We start from the raw sequence: 21325 nt of genomic DNA, 5'->3' as shown, positions 1-21325 counted from the left end.
TAATCTTCTCCTCTGTCCCCGTAGCTGTTACCATGACAACCGACGAAGCGGAGAGTCACCAGAAGAAGCCGAGCCAGCAGGAGGAAGCAGGCCAGGACAACAGACCGCCCTCGCCGGAAGAGGAGCAGCTCCGAACTCGCAACCGCAACTCTGCCGGCCGAGGCCTCTCCCGCCTCTTCTCCTCCTTCCTGAAGAGGCGCTCGCAATGTGAGAGTGATGCGGGAGAGAAAGACGGCAAGGAAGAAGAAGCCAAGGCCCCCATCGCTGACCCTGAACCTGAACTGAGGATAGAGGGAGAAGTGGCCCCTGACCAGCACTCTGTGAGCAGTGCTGAGGCTCAGGTCAGTCTACATTATCTCAATATGTCTGTTAAATGAAGGACTTGTGACCAGTCTTTGCGTCATGAGCTTATGTTCTCTCTCAGCTCACTGATGGAGGCTTCTCACACAGTTACATTTTTAATTCAATACATTATTTGCCTTTATTCTCTAATAAATAAGGCTGTTAATAGATTTGAAAACAATTAACAAATTAATTGCACATTTTGAAATTCATTAATTACGATTGATCACGATTTTAGTTTTGCTAAATCTTTAGTAATGAGTAATGAATCATGTATTTATTTTTACTTCCAATGCAAAAAGCTCTTCAGCTACCGTCTTGCTGTCCTCTGTTAGGCGCTTTAGTTTCGGGGGTCAACAACCAAGTTGCGCTAACTGCGTTAAAACGTTGTTTCACGTTAATCTCGGCCACATTAATCACATAGATTAACGTGTTAATGTTGACCGCCCTAGAAAATACAGAAACAAGAAAAGGTCAATTGTGATTCCTACACACGCATGCGAATTCTTTAGCTCCCACAATGTTAGCCAGCGCCATGTTAGCTAACGCCATGCTGGCGCTCTGCTAGCTAGTGTGTGCGTGGCGTGATGTCCATGGGTGTGTCTGTGTGTGCTAATGCTGCGCTGCCAACTCTCACGCATTTGATCGGTTTCACACGCTCTCACGCCACACCTCCGATTTCTCACGCCAAAAACTACCATTGAAAAAGAGGGGCGCCAGAACACGACAGTAATGTAAGGTTCCCTTTCCTGTCCATGGTCACGTTTACAACGCGGATACGTCCGCGCGCTCCCATCGGCGGAGCAGAAAGCGTGTCGTCGGTGTTCGTCCGCCCCCCGTCGGCCGGTCTCACGCCAAGTTTTTTGGAAAAGTTGGACTAGTTAGCTAGTCGTAGCAGAATGATCGGTTTCGGGCAATGCAAGCTTTTGCAACGGGACAATTAACGTGGACATCATGAGCGCTGGGAATGAATAGCTAATACTATTTAGTGCTGAAAGGCAGCTATTTACTTACTAATTATAAATAGCTGCCTTTCAGCACAAAATGAGAGGGTTGCCAACACCCCCGAACTGGTACATTATTGGACGATAAGTACAGCCTCTCGTACGTTATCGCTTTCGTAACACATTTCTAGGAGTGTCTGTTCTCCTTTGTAATTAAAGTGTCTTGTCAGGCCGTCCAGGTAGAGAACAAAGAAGCTGAGGAGGAGGAGGCTGGAAACGATAAGGAGGCTAAGGAAGGAGGAGAGGAGGCTGCCCCGGAGAAGGAGGACAAGGAGAAGGAGGAGGACGATGAGGAGGAGGAGGAGAAAGAGGGTAGTCCTGAAGGAGGCCGTCACAGAGAGAAGGAGGAGGAGGAGGAGGAGGAGGAGAAGATGGCAGAGGAGGAGACCAAAGCTCCCAGAGCTCCACGCCGGCCCAAAACCATGCAGATCAGAGTCACCCTGCTGGATGACGCTCTCTATGAGTGTGAGCTGGATGTAAGAGCTTTTTCTATATATATATATTCTATAAATACATAGACACATGCACACAGTTTCAAATGATGTATCAGAGAAATTCATTTCATAGTATTAACATGTCCTACATTTGGTCATACAAAGGTTGTTTTAAGTTCTTTGAAGTATAACAGAGAAAAAACAATCAAAATCAATTAAATCTATAACTAACAACCCTTATGACACGATTATGAACCTACTAGCTAAACAAACAATCAAATAATCACACACAATAATTGTGTCGATCACCGAAACCAGGGTACAACAGCACAACTTAAAGGAATAGCGTATCTTTTCTCCGCTGACGAGCAGGAGATGATCATGAGCACATGAGGAGATAATATGTGTATTTGAATCATTTCTGTCGGATGAATTGAACGTATTATACATATTTCACGTTGTTCATTCTGTACGTCCCAGGGAGGATCGTCCTGTTTCTCTCTAAAGTTTTCTTCCCTTTATTCTCCCCATCGAAGGCCTTTTCATTGCTTGGGGAGTTGTTCTTGTGCTGATGTGATGGTTTCAGGACAGAGGATGTCACATGTGTACAGACTGTAAAGACCTCTGAGGCATTTTGTGCTATAGAAAATAAAATGAATTGAATAAAATAAAGATAAAGACTGACATTGCCCCCCTGCGATGGCTACAGGCCCGTCACCGCCACCCTTCCCTGTCATGGAATGGCTTGGTCCGCGAAGTGGGCCGTATCTGGCGCGAACCTAGAATGAGTTTGACACCTTAGGGTAGAGTAATGGAGCATTTTAGGAAAAGTGTGCCAGCAGCCGAGCATTCACGCTTTTTTTCAGACAGTAAGTAACTTGATACCGAGCTAAATGTGTAAGCAAATAAAACGAGTAGCCTCATAAGAGCACGAGTCGCTGTTTTTCTGATAAAATGACATGTGGTCACAATGCGGCATCACAGGAGAGACAGGGAAAGAGACAGGGACAAGCTCTGGACATGCAGATGATCAGGTGAGACATTAATGTGAAATTTAATGCAAATTAGTATTTATTACACATAGACAGTCATTGTGAGTATGTAGCTAAGTAAGTGAGCTTAGTTGTTCCATTGGAAGTGATCCTTTGCTACAGGACTACTGGAAAAGCATCATTGTAACTGGTAGGTGTGTTTAAGGTCAGTAAATAGTCACTGTCACAGAGAAATGACACTATTCCTTTAGATGTGAATGTAAATGGTCAATGTAGTCCTCGAAACTATGTTTTAAATGTGCAAATTTTTATATATAAATATAGAATTGTAGGCCAGACAGACAGTCCCTCTGTCCACTCAGAAGGGCCCGTCCTCTGCTATAAGGCCCTCCCCTTTCCGTAAGGAGTTAATGTTGTTGTCTTTTCCTATTTGCCGTTGTGTTTTGCACTTCAGGGCCACCGTACTTATATCTTATATATCAGAATATGTAGATGAAAACAAGCCTAAAGAGTCTAATTGATACGAATGAATAGGATATATGTACTCGATCTGCTTATGTATCTATTCTATGTATAGAACTAAGAGTTTTATCATGTGTGTGTGAATCTGTGTATGGGCGGTATATATCAGTATATATCTGTTACTCATAATCAGAAATTTGTTCAATGGAAGCAGTGAAACATGGAATATACCGAAGAAGATCTTTGAGATCCAAGCGGGTGTACCAGGGGTGTACTTTCGGGGACCACGGCTGATTTTTTCATCGTATGTGGAATGGGTGGACTGTGTCTTAGGGTAGACGGGTGCAGTTCAGCCTGATTCGTTGGTTTTCGTTTGTTTTAAGTGGAATGTTATGGTGTCTTCTGAAAGACAGGAAAGGATATGCAACTACAACAGCGTGTGTCGAAGGTGAAGGTGAGCGTCGCATCCCCTCCTCTCGTCACCTCGTTGCATTACCTCAAAGTCAATGTTAGCTGTAACATGGCATCCCACTGAAGGTTGCTCCGACCTGTAGCCACAAATGGTGCAACTGGGAGGCGTAAAGCTCTGGCATCCCGGTGCCGGGGGTCACGACGAGCAGTTGGGGTGGCTGAGAGGTTGGTGGGGTGAGCCGGCATCTTGGTGCCATGAGCCTCGCCGACAGTTTGAGTTACGTCGGTGCCTCATTGTGTTGCGTTACATTCTTGACATTGTTAGGTTACCTTGTTGTGTTACGTTTTTACATTTAATGTTGATGAAGCTTGCTGAGTTTCTCAGAGCACATTCGTTTACAGGTGGTGTCAAGTAACAAAGTACAACTACTTTGTTACCTTAATTAAGTAGAAAATTTGGGTATCTACAGCCTGACAAGACTTGTCACCAATCCATTGCATAGAAACAGCTTATAACCTGACTTTTAATCAATCCATTGGTTTTAGAAATGGCTCATATGAAAGCTGAAACCCTCCCAAATTATGTTCAATATACTGAAATAAATTTGTCATTTAATGAACACAGAACGGTCAGATTTTGGCAGGACAAAAGTTGTGTCGCCTACAGAGAGTAATGTGAAAATTGAACAAATAATTTACTTCAAATACAAAAATATGTTTCATAACATCCGTGATCAATTAGTGGTGCTGTGAGATCCATAGTTAATATCTTGTATGACTTCCGTGAGCTTGAAGGACTGCATCCATTAGGTTCAACAATGATTCTTACAGTGACGGAGTCGTCAGGTAGAGCAAAGAAAGCAGCCTTCCAGAGGTCATTAAGATTCTTTGGTTTCGTCTTCCATGCTTCCGCTTTCATTCTACCCCAGACATGCTCAATGACGTTCATGCCTCTTGACTGGGCTGGCCAGTCCTGGAGCACCTTGATCTTCTTTGCCTTGAGGAACTTTGATGTAGAGATGGAATTTTCCTGCTGCAAAATTCGACCCCTTTTATGGCTGGGAATGTAAGAGGTAGCTAATACCTTTTTAGGCTATTGATATTGCCTTCCACCCTGCAAATCTCTCCACACCCATACCGGGATTTTTCCACCACCAAACTTAACTGTTTTCTGGGTGAATCTCGAATCCATGCGGGCGCCAGTAGGTCTATTATTTGTGCCATCTGTGATGTAATTCAACCGAAGATTCATGTGAGAAATCCACCTTCTGCCACTTTTGCAGCGTCCATCCTATTAGCAGGCTGTGGGCCTTGGCAAATGCCACACGTTTTTTAATTGCCTTTTGTTTAGTGCTGGTTTCTGGGCACTGATTCGACCATGGAGGCCACACATTTCGAGACAGAATTCTACAAACTGTCCTGGTTGACACAGGAACTTGAGGTGACCAGTCCTGGTGGAGCTCTGCTGCTTGGAAAAGGGGCTGGCCTTGGATTTTCAAACGGTCCTCCCGAGGAGTTGTCTTGCCGGGGTCTGCCGGACCTGGCCTTGTCCAAAAACATCTCCAGTCTCTTCAAATCTCTCTTATTCTTTGTACATGATGCTGAGACACATTGAAGGTGTCATCCACCTCAGCAGTGGATCTGGTCTTCAGCCTCTTGAGAATCAACGCTTTGGGCTCAGGGTGAATCTAACCCTAACCCTTGATCAATTATTGTTCACAGGTGAGGCTGTAATCTAGGATTGGGTGCATCACATGACAAGGCGACAAGACTTTTGTCTTTGTAAAAACTGACTCCGTGGGCTTTACCAGGCTGTGAATGTTAGAATGCTTTTCAGCAGTTTCGTTTGGCACCAAAACATTATTTCATTAGTTCTGTTTTTATGCCTTACTGACACGGCTGAACAGAACCAACAGATTTCTATATTTCTGTTCAAACAATTTCATGAACTTAAGGTTAACATCACAACCTCAGTCCCTAGTTTCTTGAGCCAATTCACACTGGGCTAAGGGAAAAAGTCCAAGAAAAACCCCTGAAGATCACCCCTCAGTCTCTAGTGTCCTGCGGCAATTACCAAATACCAAAGATACCAAAAACCTTCTGAAGACGAAACAACTACTCCTCCCAAATGCCCAAAGAGAGTCCTAAAAACGTCTCCCAAACACCAGAGACTGCTTCCAAAGAGTTCTTAAAAACCTTCCTCCAAACCCCAAAGACTGTTCGAAAGCTTTCTTGCCCTTAAAGAAAAACACCGGTCCAGTTTTCGCTAGTAAAACGGATCTCGTCACTCCGCTCCAGCTCAAGCGGATCTTTTTTTCTTTTCCAGCCCCCACATATATACTGAGATAATGTATGGTAAACAGGAAGGTTTTGCACACGCAGAGTGATCTCATTGTACAAAGACTGTCATGTTCTTTATTACAACAGCAGTAAAGTCACAAACTCATGAATCACAACCATAGCGAACTTCTGGGCAATATAGTACAGCGTTAGAACTGCAAACAACTGCATTGTCCGTCCTTACGTTCACTTGTTGACAAAGGAACAGACCAGCGGTTCCGTTATCTCCCCTTGGATCCTGTACAAAACAAAATAAAGTAATAGTCTGCCAAGTAGAATGAGAAACTCCGGGATCGGTCACGTGCCGCAGTCCTTGCCCAGTGACAGCTTTGTCTGTTTTCACACCTTTGTTTTCCAGGAGGGCCTGGTGCCCGGTCTGTGACTTCTGGTCAATTATGCACGTCTTCTTGCCTGTTACTGTCCTCAAAGCAGCATTAATGACAGGGCCCAACACAGTCCAGTTGGAGAGGCGGCAGCTCCCCTGAGTTTTCACCATCTGCCATCACAGTTAGCACAATCCTGAATACATTGTCCTTGATGTGACGTCCGTTTGTACTATTCAGTGTCTTGTTCTCTGCGTGCATGTCTGGGTCAGAAACACGCAAAAGGTCAGGAGCTCTTCATGAAGGTGTGTGACCACCTCAACCTGCTGGAGAAAGACTACTACGGCCTGGTTACCTCGGAGTTGGCCACCATGAAGGTGAGCATCTTTAGGTATTATTCCAAGAATCCCAGCATCAATGTTTTGTCACGGTGTGGTTCACTTCCTGTCTTATTTTGTAGTTTTCTGCCACTCGTGTCCCCGGGTAACTTCACTTCCTGCCTTGTCTCGTCATCCCCTCTGTTCGTCTAATAGTTTCCACCTGTGTCCAATCACCTGCACCTCCCTTGTGTATTTAAGCCGTGTGTCTCCTGTGTCACTTGTCGCGTCATTGTCATTTCCCACGTATGTCCTGTCCTTGTCTTGGATGCCCATAGTTTCATGCCTGAGTGTTTTTGCCCCTTGGATTTTGGACCTTTTGACTATTAAAGTCTTTTGTATTGGACAACTCTGCATCTTGAGTCCTGCCTCCCACCCGCAACCCTGACAGAATGACGCGACCAAGAAAGGACTCAGCAGAGTTTTTTCCCTTGGACGAGTTTAGGGGAACCCGTCTGGCAATGGGCGGTCCACGGAGTCTCCAGCGGGCTGCCCGTAGTGGGGGAACGGTCCTCCCGGGGGTTCCAGCTGGGTACTTGTACTACTCCGTCTCCCCATCTGGAGCCCTCAGTAGGCATCTGGGTCACCATCCGCCGCCCCCCACATGGTCCCCAGAGGAGGAGACCATTTCGTGGTCGTCTGGCGGCGATTCACACTGGGAGCGGGTAATGGACCTTGCGGTCCGACTACAGGCCACCTATGCTCCCCACGCTCGGCCGCAGCGCACAATGTCCAGCGCTGGGCCGCAGCGACTTCCCGACCCCGCTCGGTCGCAGCGCACAATGTCCAGCGCTGGACCGCAGCGACGTTCCGACCCCGCTCGGTCGCAGCGCAAGATGTCCCGCGCTGGGCCGCAGCAGATTCCCGTCCCGGCCTCCCGACCCAAGCCCATGACCCCTGAGCCAGTGCCACGATCCATGCCCCCGACCCCCGAGCCAGTGCCACGATCCATGCCCCCGACCCCCGAGCCAGTGCCACGATCCATGCCCCCGACCCCCGAGCCAGTGCCACGATCCATGCCCCCGACCCCCGAGCCAGTGCCACGATCCATGCCCCCGACCCCCGAGCCAGTGCCACGATCCATGCCCCCGACCCCCGAGCCAGTGCCACGATCCATGCCCCCGACCCCCGAGCCAGTGCCACGATCCATGCCCCCGACCCCCGAGCCAGTGCCACGATCCATGCCCCCGACCCCCGAGCCAGTGCCACGATCCATGCCCCCGACCCCCGAGCCAGTGCCACGATCCATGTCCCCGACCCCCGAGCCAGTGCCACGATCCATGCCCCCGGTACCAGCACCACGTTCCATGCCCCCGACCCGACCAGTTCCGGCGCCACGCTCCATGCCCCCGACCCGACCAGTACCGGTCCCACGCTCCATGCCCCCAACTCGGCCAGTCCCCGCTCCGAGACTCAGGCTCCCTCCCTCCCATCCCATGGTCCTCTCCCACCCTCCCGTTGGTGATTTGAGGGCCGTCTGGGATCCGGCCCTTGAGGGGGGGGCTACGGGGTGGGTTATGGGGGGGGCTGAGCCGCCGCCGACTGCGGAGGTGTTCCGTGTCCCCGAGCTGGAGCCGACTATGGAGGTGTTCCGTGTCCCCGAGCTGGAGCCGACTACGGAGGTGTTCCGTGTCCCCGAGCTGGAGCCGACTACGGAGGTGTTCCGTGTCCCCGAGCTGGAGCCGACTACGGAGGTGTTCCGTGTCCCCGAGCTGGAGCCGACTACGGAGGTGTTCCGTGTCCCCGAGCTGGAGCCGACTACGGAGGTGTTCCGTGTCCCCGAGCTGGAGCCGACTACGGAGGTGTTCCGTGTCCCCGAGCTGGAGCCGACTACGGAGGTGTTCCGTGTCCCCGAGCTGGAGCCGACTACGGAGGTGTTCCGTGTCCCCGAGCTGGAGCCGACTACGGAGGTGTTCCGTGTCCCCGAGCTGGAGCCGACTACGGAGGTGTTCCGTGTCCCCGAGCTGGAGCCGACTACGGAGGTGTTCCCTGTCCCCGAGCTGGAGCCGACTACGGAGGTGTTCCCTGTCCCCGAGCTGGAGCCGACTACGGAGGTGTTCCCTGTCCCCGAGCTGCCGACGGCGACAACCGCGGAGGTGTTCCGTGTCCCCGAGCCGCCGCCGCCGCCGACCCCGGAGGTTTCCCGTGTCCCCGAGCCTGCCATTCTAGAGACGTTCCGTGCCCTGCAGTCGCCGCTCCGGAGCCGGCTTGGTGACCGCCCGCCGGGCCGACCCCCAGAGGCTCCCCGCTCGTCTGGCCACCCGCCGGGCCGCCCGCCAGAGTTTCCCGGGTGGTCCGACCAACGTCTCTGGTTTCCCTGCCCCCCCACCCCTTGTTTTGCTCTAGTGTGAGCCGCCTGGAAGTCGGTCCTTGAGGGGGGGGTACTGTCACGGTGTGGTTCACTTCCTGTCTTATTTTGTAGTTTTCTGCCACTCGTGTCCCCGGGTAACTTCACTTCCTGCCTTGTCTCGTCATCCCCTCTGTTCGTCTAATAGTTTCCACCTGTGTCCAATCACCTGCACCTCCCTTGTGTATTTAAGCCGTGTGTCTCCTGTGTCACTTGTCGCGTCATTGTCATTTCCCACGTATGTCCTGTCCTTGTCTTGGATGCCCATAGTTTCATGCCTGAGTGTTTTTGCCCCTTGGATTTTGGACCTTTTGACTATTAAAGTCTTTTGTATTGGACAACTCTGCATCTTGAGTCCTGCCTCCCACCCGCAACCCTGACATGTTTAATTAAGGCGGCAACTCTTCACATGATAATATCATTGGTGCTTAGAGTAACCGGTGTACGTCATTGCTGAATGACTTCTTACACGTGCAGTGTTTCATGATATCGTTTGTTTGATCAGACTTGGATGGACCTCACCAAGGAGATCCGCAGGCAGGTACAAGGTGAGCAAAACTCGTGGTTGACGTGCTTCTAATCCATGTTTACAGTTATTTCAACATTTCAAACCTTCCTTTTCTTCTCTAGGTACCAACTATAATTTCACATTCAATGTGAAATTCTATCCGCCGGACCCAGCACAACTGTCTGAAGACATAACAAGGTACTACATGGTTTTGTAGGTTTTTTGTCTACTACAAGCAGCAAACAGTTTTATTGTATTAAATTCCAAATGTTAGCACTCCAAACGAGAGAAAAGTTCTCGTTTTCTGTGTAAATAGTAAAATAATATTATTTGAATACGTTTTTGTAAAAATGTGATGAATCCATGGTTCCATGCAGACTCCATATTATCCCTCTATGTGCATTGCAGGTACTACCTGTGTCTCCAGCTGCGGAAGGACATCCTGCAGGGCCGCCTCCCGTGCTCCTTCGTCACCCTTTCCCTCCTGGGCTCCTACGCTCTGCAGTCGGAGCTCGGCGAGTACGACCCTGAGGTTCACGGCACTGAATACGCTAAGGATATGAAAATGGCGCAGGGTCAGACCAAGGAGCTGGAGGACAAAATGATGGAGCTGCACCGCACATACAGGTCAGAACTCGGTTTTATATTTGACCCAATCCAGCAATTACTGGGAATGGGTAAAATAATTAGAATAAAATGTCAACCTGTATTATAAATGTTTCATACGTGTACAACTATTGTCTCCAAAATGTAGTTAAGTAAACAGAATAAGGAGTAGTGATGATGATGCAACGGCCTCAAAAGTAACTAAAGTATGAATGGAATTAGTGATTATGAAAAGTACGTACAAAATGAAGGGTTTGAGTGAATACACCTCAAATTAACCTTTGAGTACTTTATTATTATGCACTTTTAATGTATTATGCAAGAACTACATTTACTATTGTAATCACAGAATCCTCACAGTAACAGTAACTACAGTTGTGGGATTCCCGCTGTGTTGTTGTGGCAGGTCAATGAGTCCAGCCCAGGCAGACCTGATGTTTCTGGAGAATGCCAAGAAACTCTCCATGTACGGAGTGGACCTCCACCAGGCCAAGGTGAGCACGGGTTGCAGGATGTGGGTTTGCGTATGCTTGGTAAAGACATGTCCTGGTCAATACTTGGGAGTTGGAAAGAATTGCCCCAATCAGTATTTGGGAAAACTCACAGCACAAACAATCTTCTAGCCAGCTATGAGGTCACTCACTCCCACTTCCTAATTATTTCCTTCAATGGTCTCCATCTCCCTGAGATACCACCTGAAACAGACCGCTATCAATCCGACATTTATGCGTGGTGGTGAGGAGTATGTTGAAGGGGAGAGTGCAGCTGGTAAATTGGATTAGCCGCAGGGCTCCAGGTGACCACAAGTAGCACGCAGTCCGCTACTGTCCTTTGGGCTCCGGGGACTGATGGTGAGACATTGTAGATGAATGTTGATTGGTGCATTTTATGTACAGACGTTGGAACCAACCGTACAAAGACCCAATAGTAAGATTTATGTCTCATAAGTGATGGTCCACTTCTACACGGCCATCATGGAGTCCATCCTCTGCTCCTCCATCACCGTCTGGTACGCTGCAGCCACAGCCAAGGACCAGGGCAGGCTGCAGCGTGTCATCCGCTCTGCAGAGAGGGTGATCGGCTGCAATCTGCCGTCCCTGCAGGACTTGTTCGCTTCCAGGTCTCTGAAGCGAGCTAAAAAGATGGTGGCCGACCCCTCTCACACCGGACAAAACCTGTTTGTGCCCCTTCCATCTGGCAGGAGGCTGAGGTCCATCAGGACTAAGACCTCCCGCCACACCAACAGTTTCTTCCCGTCGGCAGTCGGGCTCATCAACAGAGCCCGGTCCCCCACTGACTGACTATAACACTCCACTGGTCACTCCCCTTCATACTGCACACGTCACTTTAACTGTAATTCATCACTTTGTTGTCACTCGTCACTTTGTCACTTGTTCAATAGTGCACTTTATTTAATATTTAACTTTTTAAATATTTTTAATTTTATTCTTATTTTATACTAACCCATAGCCTTATTCTACTAACCAATTGCATTAGCATTTCATTTTATTTTATTACTTGTGCACTGCTGTCTTGTCTATTGTCACACTGTCTACTGTCACGCACCAACCACCAAGACAAATTCCTTGTATGTTTGACATATTTTGGCTATAAATGTTTCCTGATAGTTTCGGTTTAAAAGAGACTTTTCTGTGTGTTGACATGGCTGATCTGAGCAAGGATGATGTGAATAGATCCCATATGAACATTTAAGGAGGTTCCTTCCCCGGATGAAATAGGAAGGAAAAGGGATGTGTGCTGACTCAGTAGAGATAACAGGAGAAAAATCATGATCTGGAGGAATCCAGTAAACGACCCCACAATGAAGGTGTTTGACACCCAATGTTTCTTGGGAAAGACCTCCAGACCGTGCCAACGTACACCCCCTTTGTAGTTAATTGGTGAAAAAAAGGGCACCGTAAGAGGCGATCGTGCCTCAATAGTAGAGAAGGGTCGTCCTGTCAGAGGATGAGCAGTGCAATCCACAGCTCCACTAGGGTCCACGTGTCCTGTCATCAGTGTATGAGTGTTGAAGCGCTTTGAGTGATCAGAAAACTAGTGAAGAGCAAAACAAGACATCGTTCATCCTTTCGTCCAATTGGTCATAGATTAAATAACATGTAATCCACTTGATCAGCCGTTCAATGCTCAGTGAAGAGGATTTATTAATCACCACGGTGAAAATGATTCTCTGCATTAACCCATCCAGTGACCAGTGGCTTACTTATGGAAACACAGGCAGCACATGGCAGCAGGGAATTGAACCCCCAACCTTTCTACTCCATCCGCTAAAGACAATAACAAACTCGCCCGCTGCTTTGTCTGGTAGTATTGTAATGTCACGCATCAGATTAGAAAAATCCAGGAGACATGTGATTTACGAAATCAGGTCAATCTGTTTATGTCAGAGCAGGGATTGGACCAGATGGGAGCAGTAATGTACTGCCCCCTTGTGGATGATGGTCAGCAGCAGCAAGAACCATATCCAAATTGTTTACATACTATTCAGTAGTAAACACTGCAAACGGATGTTTGTGTGAACTGATCACTACTCTTAAAAGCACTTTAAGGGAATATTACAAGATCACTTTCCTGGAAAAAGTTGGTTAGTTAGAAGTTATTTTCAGATCCGAGGCAGAAACCTGAAAATAAAATGTTGTTGATGATAAAAATCTGTATGTGATGGATTAAAATGTACGGGCTGGATACAAGTATTTAGTCAATAAGCAACTAGAAGAAGGTCAGCTCCCTTATGGCCTTTGAGTTCTGGTTTGGGTAATTTCAGAAACAAGTAGAAATAAGCCTGACTTCATTGGACAGAGGGAGGGGATGCAGGACTTTACCTCACGTCTTCCAGGCTTAGGGTTCCAGATAGCCGTTATCATGAGAACTAGTCGTGCACACCTAACATGGACATACCACACTCAATTTTGGGGGGGTTCTGGTCCAATTGTATTAATGTAATAACCCTTAAACCTTTGAAAATAATAAAACTCACCCAGAAACTGTCTAGAAATAAATACAATGTTGCCCGATTAAACCACACAGTGGTGGTGATCTCTTGGCTCAGTCACCAGTTTAGCTGGCTTAACTAGCAGCGAGTCTGTCAACGTGGCTTTAACCGTCACGTCTAAATAAATGTTTGAAGTAAACAACCTTGTTGCCTGCATGCAGTCTACTTGAGCCACACTTAGTGTTTGTTGTTCATTCCAGGCTCCCTCAACATAAATCTGTCTCTGTTAGGATCTGGATGGTGTGGACATCATGCTGGGGGTTTGCTCCAATGGTCTGATGGTTTACAAAGACAAACTGAGGATCAACCGTTTCCCCTGGCCCAAAGTGCTCAAGGTCTCCTACAAACGTAGCAGCTTCTTCATCAAAATAAGACCCTCGGAGGTACAGGCTCTTTTCAGATGCACAAATACTATATAGCGTTCATTATTCTTTGAACGCTGAACTCACATACCCATGAAAAGCTTATTCCATTTGACATTGTTTTTCTTGTTTCAACAGGTGGAACATTATGAGAGTGCAATTGGCTTCAAACTACCCAATTACAAGGCAGCCAAGAAGCTGTGGAAGGTGTGCGTAGAACATCACACCTTCTTCAGGTAGGGTAATCCTAACGTGGCCTTGTCCTCGGGTCAGCCCGACAGACTCAGATAGGAAGATCAGGATCAGTACCCTTTTTTCTGCAGGCTGACGTCCACCGAGATGGCCACCACTCCCAGGAAGTTCCTAGCGCTGGGATCCAAGTTTCGCTACAGCGGTCGGACTCAAGCTCAGACCAGACAGGCCAGCTCTCTGATCGACAGACCGGCTCCTCTGTTCCAGCGCTCCTCCAGCAAGAGGAACTCCCGCAGCCTTGATGGAGGTAAAATGTCGCGGCTGCGGTTTGCGTAGGAGTGTGTTTGTGCAGCTCGGCAGGCGGTGACGCACCCATGCATGTAAACGTGCAGGCACGACACAACACACGTCCTAGGTGGGGACCATTGCTGGATAGGAGTTGGAACTTTGAATATATATATATATATAAATAACATTATAACACAATTGCAAAAGTAAAAGTATATCATTAGCAGGAAGTAGAGCACATTCCCAGTGGGGGTTTTCTCCACCATAGTCTAGCCCAGGTCCCACTTCAGGGTGGCGGAAGCAGGACTCAAACGCAGATGTCGTCATGAAAAACTACTTTCCAAATTCAAAACGCAGACCAGGATGCACCGCCATACGAAACCCTTTCAACGTAAAGACTCAACAAGGGACAAGAGACACATAGGGCTTAAATCCACTGGGAAGGTGCAGGTGATTGGACACAGGAGGAAACAATCAGGGACACGGCGGACAATCACGGGGTAACAGGGCAGGAAGTGAAGCTAAGCCAGGCAGGAAACTACAAAATAAAAGAGGAAAGAAACCCAAACCGTGACACCAGGGGTATTCAATTGAAATGTAAAGAAGTCCGGAAGATCATGATCATGATTCAGTGTGATTAAATAGAGGGATAAAGTCACCCAATTATAAATAATAAATCTAAACACATTTTAACAATTGTCACTTACGTCATTTGCTCGGCTGTTTTCTCACCCGTCCCTTTCTCTCGCTATCTTTCATTTTCTTCCATCCGTCTTTTTAGTTGAAAGTTGCCGCTACCTCTTTAACCAAAAGCGCTCCGTCGGGTTCAAATCACAACCGTCTGTTTTAGCTTTAGGTCCGGGCCCGGACCCGGAGCGCCACTTAGTGACCTTCGATCTAGTCCTTTCAATGCTTCTCGTTGTGATGTTCCCAGCAGGGTTGTGTAGTCGTCTCATTTCTGGTATTTTCAGAAAAGCTGCGGTTGTTCGAGCTTCTTTGACCTCTGATCGTAGGAACCGAGATGTGTTTGTTCCACCTCGAAGGACAGTTTCTAGTTTACATGCAAAGATAAGATTGAATTCAGAGCAAAGGCTGAGCAGAGCTCAGATTCTAACTTTTGAGAAGTGTTGGGTTTTGATGTGGAGAAGAAGTGCTGTGGCTGCTTTCCTTAGGAAGGAACTGGGCTGATTCTCAGGGGTCGGTTAAAGACGTCAGATATCCGGTTGCAGCCAATAGAACGACACCCTGCCCGTCGGCAGTCAACGTGGTGGAGGGGTAGAGAGGGTCCGCTGGGAACCACAAGGTTGGCGGTTCGAGCCCCGGCTGCTCCAGGTCCTGTATCAAAGTGTCCCTGAGCAAGACACCTAACCCCTAATTGCTCCCTATGGGTTATAAATGCAATGTAAGTCGCTTTGGATAAAAGTGTCAGCGTGTAATGTTCAGGCATCTGATGAGGAGGCCTCTTCCCTGGACATTTCCAACGGGAAGGAGACCTTCGGGCAGACCGAGAACATGCTGAAAGGGTTTCTATAGGCAGGAAAGGAAAATTGATGATATTTGAATGCAGACAATAGGATGTAAAAATGTACAGGAAGTTCAGAAACCGCATGCTGGGAACTGTTTTTATAATAATAATAATAATAAGCTATGATTAAAATCATTTTGCAAAAATGTTCCAGAAGCACAAAGCACAATAATTCATGACATTCTTTTGTTTTGTTTTTTAAAGTGAGCTGTGTTTTCTTCCCATCCAATCCAGCAATGGCATCCACCCCCGACAATAAATCCTCTCGTCCAGTCAGTGCCCCCATTATGTCTCCGGTGTCTCCGGGGGAGGCGGCTCCCTCCCCGCTGCTCCCGACCCTGACTCGCTCTGACCACCACCGCTCCACACACAGAGGCCATCGCTCCGCTAACAGGAAGGCAGAGGCTCAGCCAGCGGAGGACACCAAGAGCCACAGCCCCAGACCAGAGTCCACCCCGCAAATGAAGGTAGTGGACGGCCCCCGTTATAGTACTGAAGTCTTAGGGTCCCTATAATCAGGGATGAGACCAGACGGAAGAGGTCCAAAACGGAAATACACTCTCTGTCCCAATGGCCAATCAGCAACTAAGTTTACAGCATATATAACTGATGGGGAGAGAAGGAAAGAAACCTCAGTGGGACCATCAGGAGGACCATAATCCATAATACTGCTACACAATAGTAAGCTTCATGTAAATCCTAACACATCTGTTTTAAAGTCATTGTTTGAGTGATTCCCTTAGGTTTGAGGGGGGGGGATGCTCACCTGTGCATCTCACTGTGCACATGTCGAGTAGGCGGTTGTGTCGATTGTTCAGGCCTGTGATCCTGACGTGTGAGCTTTGTCTCTGCTAACAGTCAGTGGGCAGGAGGGAGCGGAGGCTCTCTCCCTCTGTGACCAGCGCCAACGGGGAAAGAGAGAAAAAGAGCAAGGTTGGTTTGCTTGACGCATGATCGGCCTGAAGCACCTGAAACAAAAACAAAACTAGACAAATCTGTACGCAGACCTTTTTAGGCCAGCATCCCCTTCTACCTCCCGCCTGTGTTCATACCTCAATCCCCCACACTTACAAAAAGAACCTGCGCTGCATGAAAATTGGACTAATTACAGAACAGTTTGCACTCAGTGTTTGTGTACAATATTCAATCAGCTGTTAAATGTGCAACATTGTGACATATTAATCCTGACAAAAACAAACTAGTGTCAATAACTTCCAGTTACCAATAAGGATGGTGAGGCACATTAGTTGACCATACAGCATTACCATTACATACAAATGTGTACTTACACATAACGACTGATCACCACAGGAAGGGGAATTTGAAACCACTTAAAGAACAATAGTGGCACATGTATTCTCTAAGAAACCGATGGGAATTCATTTGAGGATTTAACTCGCCTCCAATTCCTCACTCTGTCCCTCTCCCAATAATCAGCAATATGTCAATATGTCACCCCCCCACTAATTATCTCCAGTTGCTTTTATTTAGCTATTTTTATGAATGCATTTTTTCTAAATTGCCATAAATTGCCATAAATCTAAATACTGCGATAATTATAGATTTTATAAAGCACTGTGTTCAAATTGTTGATGGCCAGACCAAAACTATTTTTGGAGAAATATTGTAGAACTGAATAAAACTATAATAAAACGGTAATTAATGGAATAACAAGGCATTCGTGGCAACTGTGAGGCATCATTTAAGTCAGTCCTATTTCCTAGAAAACCTTTAATCTGAAATATCTGGGAAGTGGTATGTTCCATTGACAGCAGATCAGCACCTTGCTGAATGTGCCATATAGTGCCATATCCTTTCTTCTGAAGAAGCTGCCTTGATTTGTCCATGGTCGCTAATTGGCCTTCATTCTAATGATGGTTTTTATTTAAAAGTTTATGGCCCACGTTGCATGAACTGTGTTATGAACGGTCATTTTTATTCAGTACAATTAGGAAGTTGTATGTTACGTTGATTGTTGGTTGGTTGGTTAGAGTCTGAAAGGAAACCCTGACATCAGTAACTCTGCTTCCTCTGGTGGTGGAGCAGCACTCTCCTCAGGACAAAACAAAGATGGAGATGGTGCGAATGAGGAAGGTTAGCATGCTCCTGATCCAATGCTCCTGCTGACTCCCCATCCTCATTCCCTCATCACATCAAGAACATTTGCATTTGCTTGTCTGTTGTCTGCCAGCACAAGGACCCCGAGTGTTCTAATCTCTTGTGTTCGTTATGCTTTCTGGCTGTTTGTGTCCCTGTGAGAGTTATTCATGTGCAGGATTTGGTGGCGCCAGCGACGAAATTACAAATTGCAACCAAGTGAAGCTTCTCCTTTGTGCAAAGGGTGTAGATAGTAGAAGTACGTGAGCGAAAGTAAAATAGAGGAATGGGAATGTGTGGTTCAGTTCCTCTTTTCTTTAGTAGTTTCCTGCCCTGGTGTGTGTTCCCTGTGAGTGGGATGGCCTGCCGTGTCCCTGACGGTGTCCACCTGCAGCTCCCCAGTGTATTTAGACCTCATGTCCATTCTTTAGGTAATGAGTGTTGTTTGTGGTCTGATAGTCCTGGTCCCTGTTTTGCCAATAGGCATTTGGTTATTTTACTTAAATAATGTATTTTGGAAATGCAAGTCTGCGTTTGGGTCCTCGCGGTCTCCTGTCTCTGGCCTTCCCCGGGACACAATGTCCCTCGGTCTGCTTTGTCTGTTAGAAACGACTTATTCTAAGGTAACCCAACAGGAAACAGGAAAAAAATAATGATCTTACGCTTCTGTCAAACGGGCCACCTTAATGTTACGCACTCTTTCTTCAGGTCATTCCCTGCTGCTTGCTATCAAAACAGTGTGTACAAGAGGGATAATACTGTTTTTCATGATTCAATAAGTCCCTCCAGGATTCTGTTGATACTGAGATAGATATCATATGTACTTGATCGGACAGAGGCTTTGTGTGGGAAGGAGTCCAACCTTTGGAGCAGCATAAGCAGAATTTGAAAATGAAATACATGTAAATGTATAACCTTTGGTCATATAGAGTATGACCGTATGGAATAGTCAGCATAGAAATGAGCAGGCGCTATATTCAAGTCAACAAAGTTGTCGCTCTATAAAGCGCCTGGACGTTTAGTCCAATGAAGGCGCTCAGAAGGGCACAAGGCCTACAGTTAACGCTCAATAGGAATAGTAGTACGATGATTCTTTTTAAACATAAAGCAACGCTTTTATTGGCAGGATATGTTCTTTAGTTATATTTGCTGAACAGGACATTTGACGGTTTCTTTTACATTTCACAGCAATAATAATGGTATTTTAAGAAAAGAGTCATCACTGACTAAATTGCTCATCATGGGAAACACCAGCCGTGTGTCACAGGGTTGTGTTACCACCAATAACACGTTTGCATGCAGCATGTAACCTCTCTATCAGCCCTCAGTCTTCTGCTGAGCAGCCCGGTAACTGCAGCCCCACAGCCCTTTTATTTTATGTGATTCATGTCATCACCACGCTCAGTGCTGCTCTCTGGATTTCATTGCTAATCTTGTTCTAAAATGTTTTAATTAATTCCTAAATTATTTCCAACCAGCACCTTTTTCCTGATTTTCCACAGAAAAGAGCAAAGAAACTTGAGGGTGAAACTATTTATATCAGACATAGCAATTTAATGTTGGAGGTTTGTATCTTCAGTCTTCAGATATCTGTGTTTCTCCCTGCATGGCTGCTGTTCATTTTCTTTTTGCTCAGAAACCTTTGTTTTTCTTGTCTTGTTTTCAGCTTAACCCTAAAGGCTTGGCATGCACCATTTTCCTCTCTGATTCTCATGCAAGTAGCTTCACTTCCCTTTGACATTGTCTTTGTCACTTCAGATTTTCATTTGTGAAATAAATGACCGGGAAAGTTGACGTTGACGTTTCAACTGGTACAGGATCAGCACATGCATGACCTGTAGGCTATGCTCCATGGTAATGTGACTAGAGGGCCACATGTTATGGGTCCTCATCAGGGTCCACATTTGATTTTGTCGAAGCAGGAAAAGTACACGTGTAAACAACATCAATGACGGCTCCATCCCGTTAGGGGTCCCAGCAGGCCTCCTGTACGGGAATGTAGGCTGATGACAAACTACTTCTTCTTTCCCTGTCATGTATTTCTCTTTGATGCCATTAACAGATTGTGGACACTGACACTATATTGTCTCCTGGCCGGTGCTCACTGGGCCGCTCTGTCCTCTCAGAGGGGAATGACATTTTGTAGGCTTGGGGATGTATGATACAGACTCCTGTTTGGAGTCTACGTGACCAAACAACTTCAGCCTGCTACTTTTAGCACTGTAACTAACTCATGTTTAGCCTAGCTTAGCTTCAAAACATTGAATCATTTTTAAGCTGTTTGACCATTAAGGGAAAGACAAGAAGGCATTGTGGTTCTGATTCGACATCCAATCATTCATCTTCAAGATCCTCACACGGGCACAAAGTCCATGTGCGCTGTGACGCGTGTTAGAGAATATGGAAAGATGTGCAAATAAGGCTTCAAAGAGGCAACCCCCCCCCCCCCTTATTGTTCATCAGTTGTTTTATTGGAGTGAAGGTAAATTAACACTAATTCACCATCTGGTTTAAGTTGTTCACTATTAGGTACTAGAACCAAGATTTGTATTTTCGTTATCTCTTCTAATCTTTAATGTTTTCCATAATGGAAGTTATTGAAGTGAGAGAGAACTAAAGTGAGGAAACACTTTTTACATCATTAATCGTCGTGTCATTTCATTTCCCCCTGAAACCTGGAGCTCATTAACATAATTGCGTGCAGTGTTTAAAAGAAACCATAATCATCTTTTAAATCAGAAATGAAGAACATAAATATTCAAATAGTCAGACCTTGTCCACAGAGTGAGGGTAATTGTATGTCTTTATTGGTATTAGTATTGTCTTTATTGTTGTTGTCTTTCCATTCATCCCTCGTGGGAGGGACTGAGACACAAGTGAAGGAAACAAGGATGCCACTGAGGAAGTGCAGCCGACGGCCTTCTACCCAAACGAACCATTAGAGCTGTGATGTGATCGATATCATCGTAGCGTGGTGACGTCATCAACATCAAATGACAGATGTGTTGTCATCAACTTCAACGTGGATGAGTGAAGCCATTATCCTAAACGTATAGTTGGGACTGCAATGTCCTCCAAATGAAAGAGATGCGATGGCCAGTAACCAGGAAACATTCTGTGATGCCTCTTTTCTGTCATCATGACTCAGACGAGGGACATTTACAAACTGCTGGACGCAGACACAGTCACAGTGAATGATGTCTTCCTCCCTGACCTCGGCATGCCACTCATTACTCTCATTATTTTCTCTTCCCTTTCCCACTGCTCTTCTTTTACATGGTATGCATTGTTTTGGTGTCATGCCCGTCCGTCGACCTATTCTCACGTTTCTCTTGGTGTGAAGGACCTGGATAAGACTCAGACTGGCATCATGCGTCACCACTCCAGCATCAGTGAGCTGAAGAGGAGCTTCATGGAGTCAGTGCCGGAGCCTCGGCCCAGTGAGTGGGACAAGCGTCTGTCCACCAACTCGCCTTTCCGCACAGCGAGCATCAACGGGCTGCTGCAGCCATCGGTGAGTCCAAACGCACGCTGCAGTAACGCTGACTCTCCAGAAGACGTCTGTCGGGTCAGACTGTTCCTCTGACCCTTCAAGCCATCGTCTCCATTCAGTAAAGACTGAAGTCCAAGAAGCTCAGAAACTCCTATTTTTAAACTGCGTTTTCCAGAGCGCTGTGTAGCAGTTTATTCACTGTTAACAGC

At 46.7% G+C, this 21325-nt stretch overlaps 1 protein-coding gene across 24 annotated transcripts in view; it reads left to right on the top strand.

The window, feature by feature from the left end:
• Nucleotides 1-21325, top strand: part of epb41a (erythrocyte membrane protein band 4.1a) — a 41307-nt gene that overhangs the window by 7043 nt on the left and 12939 nt on the right. For 5 of the 24 annotated variants that reach the window (XM_078081232.1, XM_040188573.2, XM_040188571.2 and 2 more), the window contains exons 2-16: nt 25-341; nt 1517-1822; nt 6581-6685; nt 9538-9580; nt 9663-9738; nt 9949-10167; nt 10553-10640; nt 13390-13542; nt 13660-13757; nt 13845-14020; nt 15761-15993; nt 16385-16459; nt 17573-17620; nt 19126-19188; nt 20967-21137. In XM_078081232.1, the coding sequence (XP_077937358.1) occupies nt 33-341; nt 1517-1822; nt 6581-6685; nt 9538-9580; nt 9663-9738; nt 9949-10167; nt 10553-10640; nt 13390-13542; nt 13660-13757; nt 13845-14020; nt 15761-15993; nt 16385-16459; nt 17573-17620; nt 19126-19188; nt 20967-21137 (2163 nt within the window). In that variant the 5' untranslated portion in view covers nt 25-32. Of the gene's footprint in view, nt 1-24; nt 342-1516; nt 1823-6580; nt 6686-9537; nt 9581-9662; nt 9739-9948; nt 10168-10552; nt 10641-13389; nt 13543-13659; nt 13758-13844; nt 14021-15760; nt 15994-16384; nt 16460-17572; nt 17621-19125; nt 19189-19289; nt 19338-20966; nt 21138-21325 lie in introns of all 24 variants that reach the window. The other 19 variants (XM_078081247.1, XM_078081245.1, XM_078081241.1 and 16 more) reach the window with 9 other exon arrangements.

This window comes from Gasterosteus aculeatus, chromosome 10 (assembly GCF_964276395.1).
Source record: "Gasterosteus aculeatus chromosome 10, fGasAcu3.hap1.1, whole genome shotgun sequence".
Lineage (NCBI taxonomy): Eukaryota > Metazoa > Chordata > Actinopteri > Perciformes > Gasterosteidae > Gasterosteus > Gasterosteus aculeatus.
This window is presented reverse-complemented; position numbering and strand designations above follow the sequence as displayed.